Source organism: Zalophus californianus, chromosome 7 (assembly GCF_009762305.2).
Source record: "Zalophus californianus isolate mZalCal1 chromosome 7, mZalCal1.pri.v2, whole genome shotgun sequence".
Lineage (NCBI taxonomy): Eukaryota > Metazoa > Chordata > Mammalia > Carnivora > Otariidae > Zalophus > Zalophus californianus.
Window position 1 is genome coordinate 13,270,170 of NC_045601.1, and position 23,806 is coordinate 13,293,975.

At 39.7% G+C, this 23,806-nt stretch overlaps 1 protein-coding gene, 1 non-coding gene and 1 pseudogene across 5 annotated transcripts in view; all 3 read left to right on the plus strand.

The window, feature by feature from the left end:
• The window catches only part of IPCEF1 (interaction protein for cytohesin exchange factors 1), a 181,847-nt gene that overhangs the window by 138,278 nt on the left and 19,763 nt on the right, over positions 1-23,806 (plus strand). For all 4 annotated transcript variants that reach the window (XM_027601050.1, XM_027601053.1, XM_027601052.1 and 1 more), the window contains one exon: positions 17,325-17,682. In XM_027601050.1, the coding sequence (XP_027456851.1) occupies positions 17,325-17,682 (358 nt within the window). The remainder of the gene's footprint in view (positions 1-17,324; positions 17,683-23,806) is intronic.
• LOC113928122 lies at positions 7,165-7,278 on the plus strand (annotated as a pseudogene).
• On the plus strand, positions 23,490-23,596 carry LOC113928108. The gene has a single exon (XR_003521792.1). It is a non-coding gene; the product is annotated as a U6 spliceosomal RNA (small nuclear RNA).

The window sequence follows — 23,806 nt, forward strand, 5'->3', positions numbered from 1 at the left end:
TCGTGATTTCTTTTTGTAGACAGTTGTTCTTGATTTCAGTGTGGCAGATTCATCCATTACTTCTGTTGTGGTTAGTGTCTTTGTTTCTGATTTCAAAATTTGTTTCCTATAGCTAGGTCATGGGAAGGTAGATATGGCTGTCCTCATTTCATGATTTAGGAAACTGAAGTTCAGAGGTAGAATGGGCTGGCTACACATGCAGTGAACGGGGCACCTCAGAAGGGAACCTGGTGTGTCTCGTTCTATTGTACGTGTTCTTCCCACCCCCACTACAGTACTTGTCCATCCACAGACCTAAGTGATGAGAGGTTCTGATAGGTTACAGCAGCTCCTTCACCTTTTGAACCTCCTTTGCCAGAATTTTCTATTTGTGTGATGAAGTTTGCACCTTTATTTCTGTTTTGCCAGTTTCTGGATTTAGGGTATTAAATAGCATTTAAGTGATGACCTCTACGATTGTCACTTGTCAGTGGAGAATTGTGGTCCCTTTTCTCGTTTACTTAGCTAGCAGCTAAGACCAGATATAAGTATCTGTTGACTGAGTGTTTTTATCAAAATCTCTATGCAGTAGGACTAGTCTATTAAATTAAGCAACGTATAAATAAAATTAAACTTTGAATATAGTAAAATTTAGACTGGTTTTTGAACTAGACTTACAATATATCCTATCTGAATATATTCATAACTTGCCCTTAATGTAGTCTTTCTTCTCTTTTAAAAATCAGTTTCTGAATTTAGAAAAGACTAAATAGACATGCATCGGGTTTTTTTTGGTAAAGATTTTATTTATTTATTTGAGAGAGAGAGAGAGGGAGAATGAGAGATAGAGAGCACGAGAGGGAAGAGGGGCAGAGGGAGAAGCAGACTCCCCGCCGAGCAGGGAGCCCGATGTGGGACTCGATCCCGGGACTCCAGGATCATGACCTGAGCCGAAGGCAGTCGCTTAACCAACTGAGCCACCCAGGTGCCCCATCAATTTAATAGAGAAGCATATATTTTTGTTTAGTTTCTCTGTTTCTGTCTCTCTTTGACTCTGTCTCTCTTCCCTCTCTCTCTTTCTGTTTCTGTCTCTCTGTCTCTATCTCTGTCTATCCCTGTCTTTTCTTCTTTTCTGTTTCTCCTATTTTAACCTGTGACACACAATGATTTGGTCAGTTCTCCATCCTTCTCTTCCTGAAATTTTCTCTCCCTCCTACTGTTCCTCTCCCTCATGACTCTTAGATGATTTATTTTAGTTCTAACATACTGTGATTTTTAGTTTTCTAGGGGCAACTAGTATCACAGATTACTAAGAGCTTATCGTCAGGTATCTAGAACTCTACTTGAAAGTAACAGCAACCAAATTGTCTTTTTAGATGAGGGATCATGGCTCAATTGCATGATACCATGCCAGTGTTTCCTGATGTTACAGTAGAAGCTCATGGAATGCTTGTTTCAAAACAAACCAACAAAGGGATGCATATGAGACCAGTAAGTTAGGTCATTGAAGTAGGAGGATTCTTTAAAAATTTCTCAGTCATTAATCAAATGTTATTTTTTTAAAGTTCTAAGTTGAGCATTTTTCTGGAAGGCCACTAAGGCTAACTTTCTTTTTTTTCCTGAAGAAATATATTGGAAATAGATACATGTTGAACAGTTAGATTTTATTTGCCTTAGAAACAGAATATGTTCCTCCTGCTCACATATTTTCCAGGCAGATTTTGTTTTTGTTTCCTCTTGTTTCTTAAAAACAGACATGCAAGACACTTGGTTAAAATAACATTTAAGCTTTTTATTGAAACAGATGATAACTGAAGAACTCATGGTAACTTTTATCCAGAGAATGAATCAACTTATTGTTTTGGCTCAATCTGGCATAGGCTAGCTATGATTGAGCTATATAAGCCTAGGTGAAAATTTTTTTTCTCTAAGTTCTTGCTTTAAAAAAATATTTTGGGGGGCGCTTCTCCCTCTCCATCTGCTCCTGCTTGTGTTCCCTCTCTCACTGTGTCTCTCTCTGTCAAATAAATAAATAAAATCTTTAAAAAAACTTTTTGGTAATGAACTTTCATTTTGGAATGATGACTTGAAAATACAAAATAATGCTATTCTAGAAAATTATGTCCCAAAAATTAGAATCTGGAATTAAAAATGTAATTCAATGTCCAGTCATTCTAATGGCTGCAAACTGTAAGAGTTCAGCAGCAGACCAGTTTGGACCTCTGCTTCTAGAGGGTGGCACCACCTTCCACGAGAGAATAAAGAACACTTCAGGGTCTTCTCTGAAGGAACAAGAGGTTTCTGTTTATGTTGCTTCTTCTTGAGAAGACTTCATAGGTTGGAGAGTGGAAAGGACATCCATTGATTCACAGAGAAATTAGAAATGGGGGACCTTTTGACAGGCTTAACTAAAAAGGCTTAAAAGAGACCATGTAGATTTCACTTGGGAAGTTTCTCTGTAGAAATCAGTATCTATGATTCCTTGAAACCCACAAAAGAACAAAAAAGGACCTGACTTCATTCACATTTCAACTCAGTAATAAGTTACAAAGTGATTTAGGAGCTTAACCATCATTAAAAATTGGTTACACATGTTTGTTCTCTAAGTTTAATTATGAACAAGCATTGTCTGGTACCTCGATCTATGTTTATATGCTTGTTCATTCATTTAACAAATTTTGTTGAGAGCCACTGTTCTAAATATTTGGCACACATGAGTAAATAAAGACAATTTATTTCTTCATGGAGTCAGTTTTAGTTGAGAGAGACTATAATATAGTCTCTATAATATAATAAATAATCAACATACTAAGTAAATTATCTGCTATGTAGTAGAAATAGAGTACGGTGAATATGGGGAGATAGGGGTGCTGGAGGTGGGGTTGTGGCTGTGAACAGAGTAGCCAGGAGAGGCCTGAGTGAGAGGTCTGAGCAAAACTCTTGAAAGGTGGTGTGAGAGACAGTCAGGTGGATGTTTGGGAAGGAGTTTTCTAAGCAGAGGGAACAGTTAGAGACAAGATCTCTTTGGTGCCTAGGTAGCAGGGCAAGGAGGTCAGTATGGCTGAAGCAGGATGAGTTAAGATGAGAATAGCAGGAAATGAGCTTGGAGGGTAGTGGTTGACCATACCATGTAGAGCCCCAGGGCCACGCAAGGACTTTGATATTTTGAGTTACTTAGGGAGCCTTTGGGAGTTTTGAGCAGAGGAGTGATGTGATCAGTTTCCCTCTTAAAAGGACCGCTCAGGATACTGTGTGGGAGAGACCCTCGGAGGTGGGAGGAGGGTAGGATAGAAGCAAAGAAATCAAAGGGAGGGTTGCAATAATCTAGTGTGGGAGATGGTGGTGATGCAGGTCAGAACATAATTGAAAAATGGAATGGGCAGAGTTTTGAACTTGGTTGGAAGGTAGACCACCCAGTGAGTGGATCAGATAGGAGAAAAACTGAGAAGGTAAGTACTTATAAACTGCAGCTTCAGACAGCTCCTGTAGATTATTTTAACATGGTCGTCCTCATATTTTGATGCTTTTTAAAAGTACAATTCCTTTTATAGCTAAATGATGAAAAATATCATCTAAAGCCAACGAAAGGAACCGTAAATAAAAATGAGCACTGTAGACCATGGCCCCTTGGCCAGTGGCAGAGGAGGAAGTCAAAAATGAAACACAGAAAGGGGTAAAATCAGTTTTAGAAATTCAAATTAATTTTGGTAGGACGAATCTCACACAGCTGTTTACTAAAGTCACTTGATCTTTCGATACGTGTACCATATAACAGAAATGCTCACAAGTGAGATAATTGCATGAAAAATTATCAGTCACTACAAATACAAGCTAGGTAAAGGTAGAAAGAAAATTCATCCCTGCAGGAATTGTCGCAAGCTCTATGCTTGAACATTTAACTGATTTCAAGACTTCCTCTTCTTCTTTTTTTTTAAGATTTATTTATTTTTTTTTTAAAGATTTTATTTATTTATTTGAGAGAGAGAGAATGAGAGATAGAGAGCACGAGAGGGAAGAGGGTCAGAGGGAGGAGCAGACTCCCCGCCGAGCAGGGAGCCCGATGTGGGACTCGATCCCGGGACTCCGGGATCATGACCTGAGCCGAAGGCAGTCGCTTAACCAACTGAGCCACCCAGGCGCCCCTAAGATTTATTTTTTTGAGAGAGAGAGAGGGAGGGAGAATGAGTTCCCTAGTGGGGGGAGGAGCAGAGGGAGAGGGAGAGAAGCAGAGTCCCTGCTGAGCATGGAGCCCGATGCAGGGCTCCATCTCACAACCCTGAGATCACAGTCTGAGCCGAAATCAGGAGTTGGCTCCTTAGCTGACTGAGCCACTCAGGTGCGCCTGATTTCAAGACTTCTAAAATTAACATTTACATCTTTGTCCTTTGCTTCAGCAGTTTATTTCAGACTCCTCCTCAGGCAGTCCATCACAAGGCATGGGGCTGCCCCCAACCCCTCATGCCTTCCATTCCCATTCCCGCCGCTGCTGTCCCAGTTGGGGCCTACAGTCGCTCTTGCCCAAGTTATAGAAACAGCAGGTATTTTTCTTTCTCTGTCTCTAATATCTCCCTCCTCTTAAAAAACCATGTTCAGATCAGTCATCCCAAAGCTCAGTTCTGATGGTATTGATTCACCTGCACAAAACCTTCCAGTGACTCCTCGTTGCTTATCAAGTTAATTCTCGACTTGTTGGTGTGGTATTTAAGGCCCTTGGGTTTACTTCCAGCTGTCATTACGGTCTTGTTGTTGATTTCTCCTTTCTCAGCAGCCCAGTAAACTGCCTGCTGTCTCCCCAAAGCTTTCCAGACTTTTCTGCTCTTGCACTTGCACTGATAAAGTTTCTCCACTGGTAGGGACCGTGTGCTCCCACCCTAGTTCTGCCATCTCCGGGTCAAATGTGACTTCCCTCACTAAAGCTTCCCTGGTCCTCTAAATCAGGATAATCCTGCCCTCTTCTGAACTCTTTATGTTCCTATTTTTGGGGGGCGGGGGGGCGGGGGCATTTTTCATATTATCATTTGCCTTGAACTACAGATTTTGTGTTTCTGGCTTATTTCTCTAATTATTCAATTCTTTTTTTTTTTTAAGATTTGTTTATTTAATTTGGAGAGAGAGCACACATGCAAGCAAAGGGAGAGGCAGAGGAGAGGGGGAGAGAGAATCTCAAACAGATTGCCCTCTGAGTGTGGAGCCCGATGCGGGCCTCGATCCCAGGACCCTGAGATCATGACCTGAGCTGAAACCAAGAGTCGGCCACCCAGGTGCCCTTCTAATTATTAAATTCTTAAAGTCAGAGGCAGTGTCCAATATCTTTTTTCTTACCCACAACATTTATGACTGTGCCTACCACAATTTGAAATGGAAGAAATCTTTATTTAATGGACCGATAAATGGGCAAGTGGGTAATTGTAACTTCATCCCCATTTTCTGCTGATTTCTTGCTCTACTGTTATTTCTCCATGTGAATTAGAACATAACTACTTTACATTTGTCTAGTACTTTCACGTGGCTTTGAGGAAGATGATTTCATTTGACTTTGACGAAAGTTCTGCATTTTACAAACGAGGAAGCCAAAGAGAAATAAGTATAACTATCACAAATATCCTTTGCAAGCTTAACTTCATCTTTTACTAAGAATATTCTTTCATGTTATCCCATTTGCTCCTCTTGATAAATATGAGTCAGTCAGGCAGGCAGCTAATACTTTTTTTGTGTATCGACCAAGTGCCAGGTCCTGTTGCAGATAAGAGAATGCTGAATTGAAATAGACAGTACCTTTGCCCCAGAGCAGGCTAAGTTCTAAGTTGAGGAAGAGGCGCAACGGATTTGTAATTCAAACAGTTAGTCTCAAGTGCTGATAAATGCTGTGAAGAAGATAAACAGGGGTAATGTGCTAGGGAGTGGCTGGGGTTGAGGGTGGGGAGGATATTTGTGACCGTCAGGGAAGAGCCTCCTGATACTTGAATTGACACCAAAATGGTGAGAAGGAAGTGCCACCCAGAAATCCACAGAGAGAACGTTTCTGGCAAAAAAAAACCTGTGCTCAAGGGATGGAAAGAAGGCCGCTGTGACCAGAAAGGAGAGGGAGGGGGAGGTGGAGGGAGATGTAGCTGGCGGGGCAGATAGGGGTCCACGTAGGCCTTCTCAGCTATAATGAGGACTGTGGCTATTTTTCTATTTGTGATGGGCAGTTATTAAAGGATTTTCAGCAGGGGAATATTGTAATCTATTTTATGTTTTAGAAATACTCTAGGGGCGCCTGGGTGGCTCAGTCTGTTAAGCGTCTGCCTTCGGCTCAGGTCATGGTCCCAGGGTCCTAGGATCGAGTCCCGCATCGGGATCCCTGCTCCGCGGGGGGCCTGCTCCTCCCTCTCTCTTTGCCCCTCCCCCTTGCTCATGCTTGCCCCCGCTCCCTCTCACTCTCTCTCAAATAAATAAATAAAATCTTTAAAAAAAGAAGAAGCCCTGTAGTCACTGTTTGGAAGATGGACTAGGGTAGGGAGGGGTTGGGTAATGGCGGTAGGAGAAAGTCAGAGGAACAGCACTTAGAGCCAAAGTGACTTCTTCAAGGTCACTTGGGTATAAGGGGTTGGAGGGAGGAGCAGGTCCGCGGCTGCCTCATTGCCCAGGGCCACGCAGAGGCCGGGTCAGATGGCGCTGCGTGCTCTACAAGGTATCTGGGTTTTTAGAGGAACGCTTCTACTAGCATATGGTAGAAATACAGAGATGACTTCCTAGGGTTTAGCAGCAATTGGCTGGTTTGTTTTTATTAATGTGGTCAATAAAAGAGAAGAAAAGCCATATGGGTACGTTCACTTTTTTTTTTTTTCCTTGTTTGGTTTTGTTATGTTTAGTCTTAAGTTATTCCTGTATTTTCTTTCTTTTTTTTTTAAATACGCTTTGACCAATGTTGCTTAACATTTATATGCCGACTCACTTCTTCCTAATTCCAGAATGTTGGTGGCTATCTTTTAAACTGTTTTTCCCTATGTCAAATTTGTGTTCTTAAACAATTCAAAGAAAAGGATTTTAGAGCTAATCAGCATTTGAACTGAGCTTCTTTGATAAATACAAATATCTTATGTAAGTGTTGAATCACTAAATTCTACACCTGAAACTAATGTTACACTGTATGTTAAGTAACTGGAATTTAAATAAAAAAATATACATTAAATGGGAAAAAGTGTATTCACTTTGGCAGCACGTATATGAAAATTGGAATGATACAGAGAAGATTAGCATGGCCCCTGTGCAAGGATGACATGCAAATCCGTGAAGAAAATGGGAAAACACAATATTGATTTTTTACCTTAATCATATAGTCTCTTCATTAAAACCTAGATCTTTAAGATGCCTTTAAATTTTCTCATTAAAAAAGTAAAATCTTTAAAACCCAAATGTTCTGAAATGAATGAAACCACCATGCAATTATTAACCTCTAATAGATAAAATAATAATTTTGTTTGCGATCATGAGAACATTTTGTGGGAGTATTTGCATTATAATCAGTGACAGTCACTCCTAGATCCTGGGGTTAGGATAAATCATTTGTAGCAATTCTACAAAGAATTTTGGGGCGTTCCTCCATAAGAGACTGAACTACTCTGGGCTGTTTTTCTTCTAGACCATTTGGTATTGGCATTAATTTATTACCAACTATATGTCGGGTACAGATATAAAAATAGGCAAAAATAATAGTTAAAAACAGCCTGTTCTCAAGTAGCTCACAAAAAAAAAAAAATGAACAAGTCTGTCAGCAGTTATAGTATTAGTTGACAAATAAAGTGATATTCCACCTGATAGGATAGAAGGAAGCCTGGGAACACCACGCAGAGGTACCCACCTGGCCCTGAGCCCACTGAACGCTTCCTGGAGGAGGCAGTCTTTGAACTGATACTGAGGGATGGGCTTGTGTTAGTCCGGGAGAGACTGTCACTTCTTTCTACCTTCATTAGATTTGCAGCGAGAAGTTTTGTGAGTATATTACATGGATGGTTCATAGAAGGCACTGAGCTAAATGTTCTCTCTTTGACTGTGGCTATTGGTAGCTACACAGTGGTAGAAATAATGACCTGTGATTTAGCACCACAGTATCTATAAAGAGTATTTCCATATTCAGCCCTCTGTGACGGCACTCCAAGATCACTTTGATTCCTATTTTGCTAACCTCTCTTCTAATAAAAGCTCCCTCTGGCCTGATACACATCATCTTTTTTCTCATTTTCTCTTTCCGTCTCTCTAGTTCTTCCTTGTTTTTTCTTGCTCACTCTTTTTCCATTTAAAGATCAAATTTCTAAATGTTACATGGCACAAGAATAGAGACGATGGATTGAAAACATTTGAGTTGTGTTTGAGTAGTACCTCCAAAAAGGGATATACTTCACAGAAATTTCTGATGCTCAGTGAAAATGTCTTTCCTTGGCCCATTAAGCAGAGTTTTGAGGTCCAAAAAGGCTTATGGGAAAAGTGCTACAGTAGCTATGTGCACAGGCTTTTGCTCAAATAGCCCATTTTGCTGATCAAATTACAGAAATATCAACAGGAGCGACAGGAAAACCTTGTACTTGGTCTCTTTTCAGAAAAGGAATCTGTCCCCACTAAAGCCAAGTTTTACTAAAATAGCTAAAAATGGGGGAATGCGTCAGGACTACGTCTGAATGGTATTTTTGTTGGTATTTATTTCGTAGATCATTCTGATGAGTAGTAAATAAGTCTTAGCATTTATTTGGACAGCTTGGGGGCTGTGCATTATCTCCTCTGGATAACTAAGGTTTTACTTAGTGAATTACAGATTCTTAATCTCTTAGTTGTTAAATGATCTGAATGATTTAAGGCCACTGATTTGTAAGCCATTGACACATTCCTGAATGGAAAGTTTTCATGTCTGTACAAATATATACAAATATATATATGTACAAATGAGGTGTATGTGATGAGCTAGTATCTTAACTGGATATTTTTTTTTTTTTAAAGATTTTTATTTATTTCAGAGAGAGAGGGAGGGAGAGAGAGAGCACAAGCAGGGGGAGCAGCAAGAGGGAGAAAAGCAGGCTCCCCACTGAGCAGGGAGCTCGATGCGGGGCTCGATCCCAGGACCCCAGGATCATGACCTGAGCTGAAGGCAGATGCTTAACCCACTGAGCCACCCAGGTGTCTCAGTCTAAGCCAGATATCCTTAACTGGATATCTTAATGTCATGTTCCTAAAAAATGGACTCACTGATTATTTGACAATGCATGTCTAGTGTTCAGCAAATTGAGCATACATTGGGTAAATACTGGCTTTTCCCATCAGAACTCAGAGTTTAGAACCTGCAAAATTCTTGGGAACATACTGGATGGAAACAAAATCAACCATTCTGAGTTGGTTGCAATGATTCTGAGGTTTTTGGGAGAAAATCCGAGTTTGCTCTTTGGCTTCTTCCCACTAACAATTTCCTTCCTACCACTTCTTTGTAGTTTTGAGTGCTTGAAATTGATGAACCTGAACCATAAAATGCCTTCTCTGTCTCATCTGCCATTGGAGATATAAGGTGACCCAGAGAGCACTGTTGTCTCTGTTGTCTAGATTTTGGGATTTTATTGACAAATAAAATTAAAAATGAAGGAACAACATATAGTTGCCAAATTTTTATTTTGCTATGTAGGACATTAAAAAGTACTTTAAAAAGACAAAAACTAACATCTATCACCGTTTTCCAAAAGAAGGAATATATTTTACCATCAAAATGAAACAAGGATAAAATCTTGGAATAAATGAAGTCCTTTCTGAGAGAGGGTGATTGGTGATGTTGCATTGATGTTTTGTCCATGGGGGGATGAACATTTTGCCAAGAACTCTTATTCACTCTTGCACTGTATGTTAGGAACTGCTTTCAGAAGACCCTGTATCATCAACCTACTTCTCATAGTCTGGGTGCAATTTTTGGTTTCTCTTTATTTATTTATTTGTTTGTTTGTTTATTATTTATTTTTTAAATTTTATTATGTTATGTTAGTCACCATACAATACATCATTAGTTTTTGATGTGGTGATCCACGATCCATTGTTTTCGTATAACACCCAGTGCTCCATGCAGTACGTGCCCTCCTTAATACCCAGCACCGGGCTAACCAATCCCCCCTCCCCGCTCCCCTCTAGAACCCTCAGATTGTTTCTCAGAGTCCATAGTCTCTCATGGTTCGTCTCTCCCTCCAATTCCCACCCCCTTTCATTTTTCCCTTCCTTCTCCTAATGTCCTCCATGTTATTCCTGATGTTCCACAAATAAGTGAAAACATATGATAATTGACTTTCTCTGCTTGACTTATTTCACTTAGCATCATCTCCTCCAGTCCCATCCATGTTGATGTAAAAGTTGGGTATTCATCCTTTCTGATGGCGGAGTAATATTCCATTGTATATATGGACCCACATCTTCTTTATCCATTCATCTGTTGAAGGGCATCTCGGCTCTTTCCACAGTTTGGCTATTGTGGACATTGCTGCTATGAACATTGGGGTGCATGTGGCCCTTCTTTTCACTACATCTGTGTCTTTGGGGTAAATACCCAGGAGTGCAATTGCTAGGTCATAGGGTAGCTCTATTTTTAACTTTTTGAGGCACCTCCACACTGTTTTCCAAAGTGGCTGTACCAACTTGCATTCCCACCAACAGTGTAAGAGGGTTCCCCTTTCTCCACAATCTCTCCAACATTTGTTGTTTCTTTCCCTGTCCATTTTTGCCCTTCTAACTGGTATAAGGTGGTATCTCAATGTGATTTTGATTTGAATTTCCCTGATGGCTAATGATGATGAACATTTTTTCATGTGTCTGTTAGCCATTTGTATGTCTTCTTCAGAGAAGTGTCTTTTCATATCTTCTGCCCACTTTTTGACTTGATTATTTGTTTTTTGGGTGTTGAGTTTGAGAAGTTCTTTATAGATCTTGGATACCAGCCCTTTATCTGTAGTGTCATCTGCAAATATCTTCTCCCATTCTGGGGGTTGCCTCTTTGTTTTGTTAACTGTTTCCTTTGCCGTGCAGAAGCTTTTTATCTTGATGAAGTCCCCAACAGTTCATTTTTGCTTTTGTTTCACTAGCTTTTGGAGATGTATCTTGAAAAGTTGCTGTGGATGATGTCAAAGAGGTTACTGCCTATGTTCTCCTCTAGGATTTTCATGGATTTGTGTCTCACATTGAGGTCTTTCATCCACTTTGAGTTTATCTTTGTGAATGGTGTTAGAGAATGGTCAAGTTTCATTCTTCTGCATATGGCTGTCCAATTTTCCCAGCACCATTTATTGAAGAGACTGTCTTTTTTCCATTGCATGTTTTTTCTGGCTTTGTCAAAGATTATTTGACCATAGAGTTGAGGGTCCATATCTGGGCTCTCTATTCTGTTCCATTGGTCTATATGTCTGTTTTTGTGCCAGTACCATGCTGTCTTGGTGATCACAGCTTTGTAATTAATAGCTTGAAATCGGGCAACATGATGCCCCCAGCTTTGTTTTTCTTTTTGAACATTTCCTTGGCGATTCGGGGTCTTTTCTTGATTCCATACAAATTTTAGGATTGTTTGTTCCAGCACTTTGAAAAATGTCATTGGAATTTTGGTCGGGATGGCATTGAAGGTATAGATTGCTCTGGGTAGCATAGACATTTTAACAATGTTTATTCTTCCGATCCATGAGCATGGAATATTTTTCCATCTTTTTGTGTCTTCTTCAATTTCTTTCATGAGTGTTCTGTAGTTTGTAGAGTATAGATCCTTTACCTCTTTGGTTAGGTTTATTCCGAGGTATCTTATGGTTTTTGGTGCTATTGTAAATGGAATTGTTTCTCTAATTTCTCTTTCTACAGTTGCGTTGTTAGTGTATAAGAAAGCACCTGATTTCTGTGCATTGATTTTGTATCCTGCCACATTACTGAATTGCTGTATGAGTTCTAGTAATTTGGGGGTGGAGTCTTTTGGGTTTTCCACATAAAGTATCATGTCGTCTGTGAAAAGAGAGAGTTTGACTTCTTCTTTGCCAATTTGAATACCTTTTATTTCTTTTTGTTGTCTGATTGCTGTTGCTAGGTCTTCTAGTACTATGTTGAACAATAGTGGTGAGAGTGGGCATCCTTGACGTGTTCCTGATCTTAAGGGAAAGGCTCTCAGCTTTTCCCCATTGAGGAATGATATTTGCTGTGGGTTTTTCGTAGATGGATTTTATGAACTTGAGGAATGTTCCCTCTATCCCTATACTCTGAAGAGTTTTAATCAGGAAAGGATGTTGTATTTTGTCAAATGCTTTTTCTGCATCAATTGAGAGGACCATATGGTTCTTCTCCCTCCTCTTATTAATGTGTTCTATCACATTGATTGATTTGTGAATGTTGAACCACCCTTGCATCCTGGGGATAAATCCCACTTGGTCGTGGTGGATGATCCTTTTAATGTATTGTTGGATCCTATTAGCTAGGATTTTGTTGAAGATTTTGGAATCCATATTCATCAGGGATATCGGTCTGAAATTCTCCTTTTTGATGGGGTCTTTGCCTGGGTTTGGGGATTAAGGTAATGCTGGCCTCATAGAATGAGTTTGGAAGTTTTCCTTCTGTTTCTATTTTTTGAAACAGCTTCAGTAGAATAGGTATTATTTCTTCTTTGAATGTTTGGTAGAATTCCCCAGGGAATCCATCAGGCCCTGGACTCTTGTTTTTTGGGAGGTTTTTGATCACTGCTTCAATCTCGTTACTAGTTATTGCCCTATTCAGGTTGTCAATTTCTTCCTGTTTCAGTCTTGGCAGCTTATAGGTTTCCAGGAAGGCCTCCATTTCATCCAGATTGCTCAGTTTATTGGCATATGGCTGTTGATAATAATTTCTAATAATTGTTTCTATTTCCTTGATGTTAGTCGTGATCTCTCCCCTTTCATTCATAATTTTATTAATATGGGTTCTTTCTCTTTTCTTTTGGATAAGTCTGGCCAGTGGTTTATCGATCTTATTAATTCTTTCAAAGAACCAACTTCTAGTTTCGTTGATCTGATCTACTGTGTTTCTGGTTTCCAATTCATTGATCCCTGCTTTAATTTTTATTATTTCTCTTCTAATGCGTGGCTTAGGCATCATTTGTTGCTTTTTCTCTAGTTCTTTAAGGTGTAGAGTTAGTTGGTGAATTCGGGATTTTTCTGTTTTTTTGAGTGAGGCTTGGATGGCTATGTATTTCCCCCTTAGGACAGCCTTTGCAGTATCCCATAGGTTTTGGACCGATGTGTTTTCGTTCTCATTGATTTCCATGAATTGTTTAAGTTCTTCTTTGATTTCCTGGTTGACCCAAACATTCTTGAGCAGAGTGGTCTTTAGCTTTCAAGTGTTTGAATTTCTGCCAAATTTTTTCTTGTGATTGAGTTCCAGTTTTAAAGCACTGTGGTCTGAGAATATGCACGGAATAATCTCAACCTTTGGATATCGGTTGAGACCTGTTTTGTGACCCAGTATGTGGTCTATTCTGGAGAAACTTCCATGTGCGCTGGAGAAGAAAGAGTATTCTGTTGTTTTAGGGTGGAATGTTCTGTAAATATCTATGAGTTCCATCTGATCCAGTGTATCATTCAAAGCTCTTGTTTCCTTGTTGATTTTCTGCTTAGATGATCTGTGCATTGCTGAGAGTGGAGTATTGAGGTCTCCTACAATTAACGTATTGTTATCAATATGACTCTATTTTGGTTAACAGTTGGCTTATGTACGTGGCTGCTTCCATGTTGGGGGTGTAGATATTTACAGTTGTTAGATCTGCTTGTTGGATAGACCCATTAAGAATGACATAGTGTCCTTTTGTATCTCTAATTACAGACTTTAGTTTAAAATCTAATTTGTCTGATACAAGAATTGCTACCCCAACTTTCTTTTGAGGTCCGCTGGCATGGAAGATGGATCTCCATCCCTTCACTTTCAGTCTGGGTGTATCTTTAGGTTCAAAATGAGTCTCTTGTAGGCAGCATATGGATGGGTCCTGTCTTTTTATCCAGTCTGCAACCCTGTGCCGTTTTATGGGAACATTTAGGCCATTTACATTGAGAGTGATTATTGAAAGATACGAATTAATTGTCATCATGTTGCCTGTGAAGACGTTGTTTTTATAGATTGTCCCTTTAAGTTTCTGTTGTATATCACTCTTGGGGTCTTTCTCCTTTTATAGAACGCCCCCTAATATTTCTTGAAGGGCCGGCTTAGTGGTCACATATTCTTTCAGTTTCTGCCGGTTGTGGAAGCTCTGCATCTCTCTATCCATTCTAAATGAAAGCCTTGCTGGATAAAGTATTCTTGGTTGCATTCTTCTCATTTAGTACCCTGAATATGTCTTGCCAGGCCTTTCTGGCTTGTCAGGTGTCTGTGGATAGGTCTGATGTTATTCTGATGTGCCTCCCTCTGTACGTAAGGAATCTCTTCCCCCTAACTGCCCTTAAGATGGTTTCCTTGGTTCTAAGATTTGCAAGTTTTACTATTACATGCCGGGGTGTTGGCTTGTTTTCCTTGATCTTGGGAGGGGTCCTCTCTGCCTCTAGGACGTGAATGTTTGTTTCATTCCCCAGATTAGGGAAGTTCTCAGCTACGATTTGCTCAAATACATCTTCTAGTCCTCTCTCTCTCCACTCCCTCTGGGATTCCAATTATGCTGACATTGGAACGCTTCATGGTGTCACTTATTTCTCTGATTCTATTTTCATGGATTCTGAGTTGTTTTTCCCTGGCCTCCTCTTTTCCCTTTTTATCTATTATATTGTCTTCTAGGTTGCTTATTCGTTCTTCTGCCTCAGTTACCCTAGCTGTTAGATTATCTAGATTGGATTGGATCTCATTGATAGCATTTTTAAGTTCTGCCAATTCAGCTTCCATTTCTGCCCTTAGAGACTCTATGTTGCCATTAGTTGATTTCTCCATTCTAGCCATTGTCTTCACAATTGCTAGCCTGAATTCCATCTCCGACATCTTGGTATATCTGCATCCAATTGTAAATCTGCAGTATAGGTCATAATCTCTGAGTCCTTTCTATTTTGGGGGCTCCTCCTCCTAGTCATTCTGTTGATGGGTGTTTGAGGGACTGTATAGAGTCCGAATATTGACCAGAACCCAAGCAAGATGCACCTGTTTTCTTGGGACCTTAGGGTTGCTTGCCTCTTGTTTTCCCACCCGGTCTTCTGGGGGAGGGGCCTGCCGCGCTGTTACTCAGGCAACCCTGTTTGGGCGGAGTTGCCCTGCCCCCCTGTGGCGGGGGATGGGCTCAGCGGGAATCAGTTTTGGGGGCTTTTGTTCTCTGGTGGCTTTCCCTGGCGGCTTTCCGCATCTTTTCTGAGAGTCAGAGCAGAAGAGACTGTTTCCAGCCCTCTGCCTCAGAGCAGAGAGACAGCAGTCTGTTCTTCAGTGAGCTCTCCAGGCCACACCATCTCCGTTTCTGTCTGTGCTGCTATAAACTGCAGCGGCCTGGGATGTGTGCCCTTCCGCAGAGCCCCCAGTCCTGCCTCCAGGTCGGAGCACGTCTCTGCCCTTTGTGCTTCTAAAACCTCCAGCCGCTCCCAGTTCGCACTCGGGACCCCTCCGCTCCGGGTTTCCACCTGGGGGCTGCCCTAAAGTCCTTTCCCCGCTGCTGCCGGTCTGCGCTTCTGTGCCCGGTCCCCAGCGCTCCAGGCTGTCGCTCACCGGAGGTGTAGGATCCCCATGGCCAGGCTCCCTCCCGCTGCCGTTTATCGTCCGATATCTGCTCTGCCCGCGGAATCACGGCTCCCTGCTTCGTACCTGGAAACCAACAGCCTGCGATATTCTGTTTGTAGAGGTCCAGATCTTCTTATATCTCAGGCAGATTTCGTGGGTGCTCAGGGTGGTCTGGTAGATATCCAGCTCAGTTCTGGGGACCAGTTGAAATAGGGTCACCTACTCCTCCGCCATCTTTCCTAGTCTCCCGGTTTCTCTTTAATGAAATTAAGAGCGTGCAAATGGATTCTTTTTTGGTCAAAGTTTATTAAAGGTTTTATTTTTTTTTAAGATTTTATTTATTTATTTGATAGAGCAAGAGAGCACAAGCAGGGGGAAGAGTAGAGGGAGAGGGAGAAGCAGGCTCCCCGCCAAGCAGGGAGCCCGATGTAGGGCTCGATCCCAGGACCCTGGGATCATGACCTGAGCTGAAGGCAGACGCTTAACCATCTGAGCCACCCAGGTGCCCCAAAGTTTATTAAAGGTTTTAAATTATTAAAGAGCTAATGAGCTAACATGATTTCACCTATGTAGTTATGAGCTATTGGTAGATGTGTGCTAAGAAACATGTAAATGATATTGGAGAACTTAAATATATGTACTTTGTACACATTTGTAGTCTCCACTCAGTTAATATTCCTGTCCGGCTTCAGCTTTTGTTTTCTTTCTCTTAATTACCTTCCTCAAGAATTTTTGCTCAATCAGTGAGAATTCAGTAATCAATTACAATCTATTTTTTTGCTCAAAGTATCCTTCAGTATTTCAAAGAATCCCCCAAAGGGGCATTTTACATTTCTAGGGAGCATTGAAGAATAGGGTAAATCATGTTATGGAGATCTTTCAAATCCTAAAACAGAGAATTTAAAGCTATACAAATTGGTTTGGGCAATGGCATCATAGTTCTTGTCATGTGAATATAAATATCATACATTTTTCTTCTGATTCTTTAGACTAGTTTAGGTTTCTTCAGTATCTTCTTTAATAAGACATTATAGCACACAACTGAGTCTCCAGCGTGTCAGTTAAACATGGGGACGTAGATCCATAAGAAGTAGAATGGAATTTAAATTTAAATATAATCTTAACTTCATCCCTTGTGGCAACTAATGGAAATACGGAATACAAAAGGGCAATTCTCTCTCAGTGTATTTTATCAAGTCTTTGTAAAAGTTTTATAATGGAATTTCCTGTGATATGTTAAAGAATCTTCAAATTAAATAATGAGGAAGCTTAAGAATTATTGCTTTCCCCTTATAGCAAATTTAACTCAAGCAGAATAAAAAGGGATTGTACTAATAATCCTCACATGAAGTGTGAGAATTAAGGTCTTACGCAAGGGCCAAGGCAGCTCTTCCCCCATCACTGAGATACAAAGTTAAATATGGTGTCTTCAGCTGTTTGGAAAAAAAGGGTTAAATACGAGAACAAAACGCTTTTATTCTGAATTACAGTTGGTAAAACAAATGAAAAAAAATGAACCCAAAACTTGTGAATGGTTTTAAAAATGATTTGTTACGAATAATTTGTTTCTGAAACATTGGTGTACCTTCACTGAAAATGGAAAGTAGAGAGTGCCAGTTTAATCATGATTTATTTTATTCTTTTTTTTGGTTTTATTTGTGAAACAGGCTGCACAGCAGGCATCTTCCTCTTCACCCAAATCCTGTTCTTCCTCTTCCTCGGGAAGTACAATAAAGACACACAGCAGTTTGGCCTCCTTATCTAGAGAGAGACAGTCCTGGATCGACATGGTGAATAGTTCCACCGGTGCTGACGTTGAGGGACAGTCTATAACATTTGCTGTGCATGTTCACTCACCTGCACCCTCGGAGGCAAACAGTTGCAGGGCTCTGGACAACAGCTTTGCCACATCAGAAAGTGGATTTTTGAACTCTCTGTCTAGTGATGACACTTCTTCACTGAATAGCAACCTGGACCATCTTATTGTCCCAGACAAGCCCACTGGATCAAAGATGGCGGACAGAGGTAAACCAAGAAGTTATTTATTCTTTTCTAGAGAATGAATATTTGTGTATGGATATAGAACTCTAATTTGTAAAGAGAATGTTGAAAGGCATGGATGATGATTCAATAATTAAACAGTCAGGTGGGGCTGAGCCCAAGGGCTGCTTCTGTAGGGGAGTCTGTATGTGGAAGACTCCAGCTTCAAGACCATTAATTACTCCTGTAAGTGTCACTGGCCACATGCTTATAGTGATGAGACATGTGATTTTCCACCGATCTGAGGAAAAGCTTGACTCCTTTTTGGTCCCATGTCCTATGTCCTGGAGCTTGTGGTGATTAGATCAAGGTTTTGTAGATTGATATCTTGTGGTTCCAAACAAACGGAGAGCAACCACCTTCCCTGGGCCACAACCACAGAAAAGGTCTGGCTCCTCGTTAGTTGGCTCCCGAAGGTGTCTGTGGTTAACAGGGAGACAGACATTTTGCATGCACTTTGGAAGGCAGCACTAGAACTTTTAAACACAAAGGAAGCAGTGTATGCTTTTGAAAAAAACAACAACAAAATATTTTAAATCTTAGCAAAGGAAACAGTTAATGGAATATAGAAATTAATAATGTGAACTTTCTTAATAGTCTGATAATTGGTCTTTGTCTATTGTTCAGACCAACTTCTTTTTTATTATTAGTTTTCAGTCATGATGTGTCTTTTCGGATGGTCTGTACCTTATTTACTCAGCTGTAAAAACAAGCTTACCTGATACAAGATACCAAGCAACAAGAGAATGCTGAGTTTGGTTTATATTTTTTCAGTGTACTTTTGAAAGAAAGTTGACGGGTGAAATTCTCATGATACCTTGCCAGAGTGGCCCTGGGACACAGACGACTTCTGTCCCCTCTCCCCTAGCCTAATCGGAAAGTTTATTTAAGTCCTCAAATTTTCAGATATACCTTATTAATTTAATATTTGGTATCAGGGTAATTTAAGTCAAGGATCACGACTGTAGTCCCAGTTGTGTGTGTGTATACAGTATTTTGAACTATGCAAATTTGAGTGCTCAGGCTGGGAACTCATTCTCTAAGTCACCACGATCGTCACCACTCCTTGTGGCCTTACCTGAAGATGCTTCACACAGTTGAGTTATCTGCCTGGCAACTGATGGCATTTTTGTTTAATACCTCTACTTTACACTTAAAAGAGTGGAGTGAAAAATGTCATTGGTGAAATAACCTATGTCTAGAGGTGAAGGAGGTGGAATAGGGAGGAGAGTGGAAGCAGCACCAGTGAGGAATACACGGGGTCCCAGGGGGACTCTGATGGGTGGAAAACAGGAGACATGAGCTGGCCTCAGGTTTGAGAGGTGCTGTCACATAGAAGAAATGTTGGGCGTAATCTCTGTCTCCTTGGAAGTACAAAGCTAATGCAGATGGTGAGGCTAGAAGCACAAGCAAAAAGGAGGTAGTTTTAGATTCAGCATAAGAAACTTCTTTTAACACTGAAAATGGTTCAAAATTGAATGGGTTTCTTGGAAAGTAACGCATTCCTTGTCACTGGAGGTGTTTCTTCATTCTGAGACAGTCATTTTCATTGGGTATTAATTGCATATTGCATATTGAGCACAATCTTTGTTCTTCTTTAAAAATATTTCATTTATTTATTTTGTTTTAGAGTGAAAGAGAGAGACAGAAACAGAGAGAGAGCACGAGCAGGGGGAGGGGGAGGGGCAGAGGGAGAGGGAGAGGGAGGACTCGGTGCTGAGCGTGGAGCGCGACCTGGGGCTTGATGCAGGGCTCCATCTCACCACTCTGAGATCATGACCTGAGCCAAAACCAAAGTGGCAGACGCTCAACCTACTGAGCCACCCAGGTGCCCCACAATCTTTGTTCTTATAAAGACACACTGAAGAGAGCACTTAAGTATCTTGAGCTGGACCGCCTCTATCTTGACACTTGGAAGAGCCTTCCAGATACACGGCTGCTTGAACTAAAGAAAATCATGAAAAGTACCACATCTATTATTTTCCCATAAAAAACTCTTACTTTAATCATTGGGCCATAAGTAGAACTAAAAAGTGTCATGTGCGGTGCGCGCGCACACGCGCCCGCACACACACACACACACACACACACACACACACACACACACACACACACACTACCCCATGATGAGGATGGCTTTAAAAGCAAAACAGAGAATAAAATTCCATTTGCATTCTTTCCCGAGAAATGACCCTGCAGATGGAGTTTTTCTTTAGGATGAATAAACTGTGAGTCTTGGGAATCTGTATGTACCTCTTGTCCATGTCCACATGTCATTCTGGGGATGCATGAGCTGCAGAGCTGGCTGGGGACCAACGTCTCTTTCAATCTAAGGAAGAAGAAACCTAGTATTTTAAAATTTTGAGTTAAGTGCAGGGTGACCAACAAAATCTCTATGCTTCCTTCAACAGCTTGACATGAAGGTATTCCTCTCAGTAGAAAAGAAGGCAGAGAAAATAAAAGTATTTTTCCCTCACTGATGTGTTGGCAGCTGCCATATGTTACAAAATTTTTGCTGATGATTTTCTCCTGCTGCTGGGGATTTGGTTAAATTCCCAGAAGAGTTAAACCACATAAAGTCATTGCTATGGAAACAGGAACCAGGTCTTTTCTTGTGTTTGCAGTGATTTGCTGTTGAGTAATCAGACTGCATATTATGCATTTTTTTACATGTGTATGTTTGTGTATTGGAGAACAAGGTAGCTTTTCATTTCTGTGACTGCTAAAAATTACTTTTTAGCTGCCAATTAAAAAAAGAAAAGCTCTGATATTCCTGTGTCTGAAATATTGTTCAGGGTGTTTTTATGACAGAGACTGAAGTGTCGACATGGTCCAAGACAGGAGTTAGGATTTTAGGTTAAGTCCCAGTCTTAGGATGCATTTGGTAGAGAAAGAGGCTTTTCTCCTAGAAAAGATTCTTAGAGGTTAATAACTGAGTCCTGAAACAAGTAGGCAGCATGCGTTACCGCCTTCTTTCTATTTCAAGAGAGAATGAGAGAAATGTTTTGCAGTTATGCAGTTAAAATTGTGATTGCTAGAAGTTTATACTGAATTTAAATAACCTTTTAGACATTTCTTCTCTGCGGCATAAGGTAATAATAAAAAAAATGCGGCAGGGTGTTAATTGCATCCCATTGCCTTTCCGCGTTGGGAGTTCCAGAGTTCCGTAGCTCTCTAGATTCTTCACTGAGTCTTTCCTCAAAGCACAGTGGGAAAAGAGGTGATGGGGATAGTGGACTATCATCTCAGGTCAGTTTTACTCTATACCGTTTCCTTCTTCTGTGAGAGGTTATTTGGTCTGTTACTGTGCCTTTGTGATAATGACTCCCGTGTGTGTCTCTATTTGCATTACGCTGACAATGTGGAGACAATTTTATCTGTGCTTACTCCGTGAGTGGAGTGACCATACCCTGGATGCTAGAAAGCTGAGAAACCACTAGTGAGACTAATACTCTATGTAAATAAGCAGTCAAGTACAAGTCCAGTCAGAATCAATCTAGGAATCATGTTGAATAAAAAGAGTTGTCAATGAGGAAATAAGCATACTGGAATAGGCATGACATCTTAAGACTGTGACATGAATGAGCCAGATTTTAAGAGTTAGCAAATATTACCAAAAATCGTACATAATCTGAGTACAGACAGGATAGATGCTATATTATTTTAGCTAGCTAATTCAGATGCTGTTGTAGGAATTACGCAGCATGTCTCTTTAGGAAGCAAGAAGATAAAAAAAAAGTTGAATACTGAAGTGCATTCAATTTAATCTTGTTTTTTTGAGTACCTAACATGTACTCATGTACTCAGTCCTAACAAGAAGACACAGATGAACCAGATACAGCTTCTGGACTAAAAAATGTTAAGATCTTAATGGGGAGAGTGGGAGGAATAAGACTCATTTAACAAAAGCAAGCAGAGTAAAGTAAGTGCTACAGAAAGATAGAAGGTACTTGAGGTATTTAAAGGCGAGCAGGAGCTCAAAATATGGAAAATCACATCTAAGTAATCTGTGATCCAAGTGGGAGCATCTGCACACAGAGAGGGGAGCCATGGGAAGGAGGGATAGAAAAGAAATTTGAATGATGTTGAATGCTGGGTTAGTTGTTAGCTTATTTCAGTAGGTAATGGATGACCATTTTTAATCAGGGTAGTTATATAATTGATGATATATATATTTTTAAAATTATTGATCATAATTTGTTTTAAAGTCATGAAAGGCAGTAAGAGTCAGGCTGGACAAATACCTGAGATGCTATACTTTAGAAAAATTATGTCACTCTAGAATGTGGGGTAGAAGCATATAAGGGGACAAAGGAAATCAGAAGAGTTAGGAAACTTTTGTAGTAGCTGGGGTGGCGGTGGATAGAGGAAGCAAAAGAGAGACTGGAGGGCTTCCATAGCACGCCTGTCAAGGTGAGGACTGATCTTTGTCTGTGTACCTCTATTTCTTAATTTAGTCCCTAGAAGTTTTCCCAGTGATCCTATTTTTTGAACTATAATTTGAGAAGGGATCTCACAATAGAAGTAAATATTTACTGTGGGGAAAATCCTAATTGTTGACCTCAGTGGCATTGCTCTCAAGCGTAGATGATCCACTACCTTCTTTATCTGCTCCATACCCAGTGGCTAACGATCCCTAGAAGATGTCATGAAATAATACTGATTAGGTTACCTGCAAATTGGTGCAATGTAACTAGTTCATTTTATTTATGACTATAAGCATCTAAGTTATTTTTTTAGTGAATATTCATTATCTGATGTGATTAAAGAGATTCTTTCCCCAATGACTTGTATTGCCACATCGACAGTATCAAAATTCATATATATAGGCTTATTTCTGCAATCTCTGTAGCCTTTTATTGATGTTTTATCATCTACTTTGTCAGTATAGTAGTTAGATTCTACATTTATAGCATGCTTTATTATTCAGTAGAACATTACTCTCTTTGGCACTATCTTCAGGTAAATTTTTGGATTTGGTTTTCAAGTTTAATTTTAAAAATCACATTTGGATTTTGATTAAAATTTTCTTGAATTTGTTTAGATTAATTTGGTGAGAACTGCTATCTTTAAAGCTTTGAGTCATTTCATCTATGAACATGGTATATTTCTCCATTCAGTTCTCATTTTATGATTTTAAGTACAGTTTTCTCCTTACAAATGTAGCATATATCTTACTAAGTTTGTCCTTAGACGTTTTATAATTTTTCTTGCATTTGTGAATGGAATCTTTTAATTCCATTATATTTTATGATTATTATTGCTGATGTGAAAATAAAAGGCTTTTTTTTTTCACATTTGTCTTATACTAGTCACCCTACCTTATAGTTGGAATTTGTTTTGTTTCTAGATAAGCTATCCTATCTTTATGTAATGGCCATTTTAGCTTGTCCTCTCTAATATTTATGCTCAATTTCTTTTTCTTACTTGTGTGATCAGAATTTGCCTGAAGTTTATTTGCTCTTTTACGCTAAAAAATAGTCTTTGGCATTATTGGTTGCACGTTATTTTTATTATCCAGTTAATAAAATTCTGCTTTATCTTTATGAATTCTTTCATTTTATTTAGAATTATTTTGTTGGACCTTTGCTAGCTCCTTAAATTAATTGCATAGTTGATTCACTTTCATATCTTTTTCCTAGTAAATATGTGCAGGTTCTGCATACCTTTGTGTTATGTAGTACTTTCACTGCTGGCCATTTGCAAACAGTAAGGTTTAAGAGTAATTTAACTTTTAATTTCTTCTGCAACCAAACCTAGTTTTAGAAGAATGCTTTTAAATTTCAAAGTGAGTGCTCACTTCAGCAGCACATGCAGTGAAATTGAAACGATACAGAGAAGATTAGCATGGTCCCTGCCCAGGGATAACACACATATTCATGAAGCGTTCCATATTTTTGTTAACTGGAATTAAAATGAAAACTTAAACACACACACACAATATTTAAAAATATTTCAAAGTGAATATGTTTTCAGCTGTCTGCATGGGATTCACAAAAGGTCAATGACAAAAGGTCAATGACATAATTTAAGGAACCATGATCTTTATAGAAAAAGATTGTAAGTTTCTTTTTTTTTAAAAGATTTTATTTATTTATTTGAGAGAGAG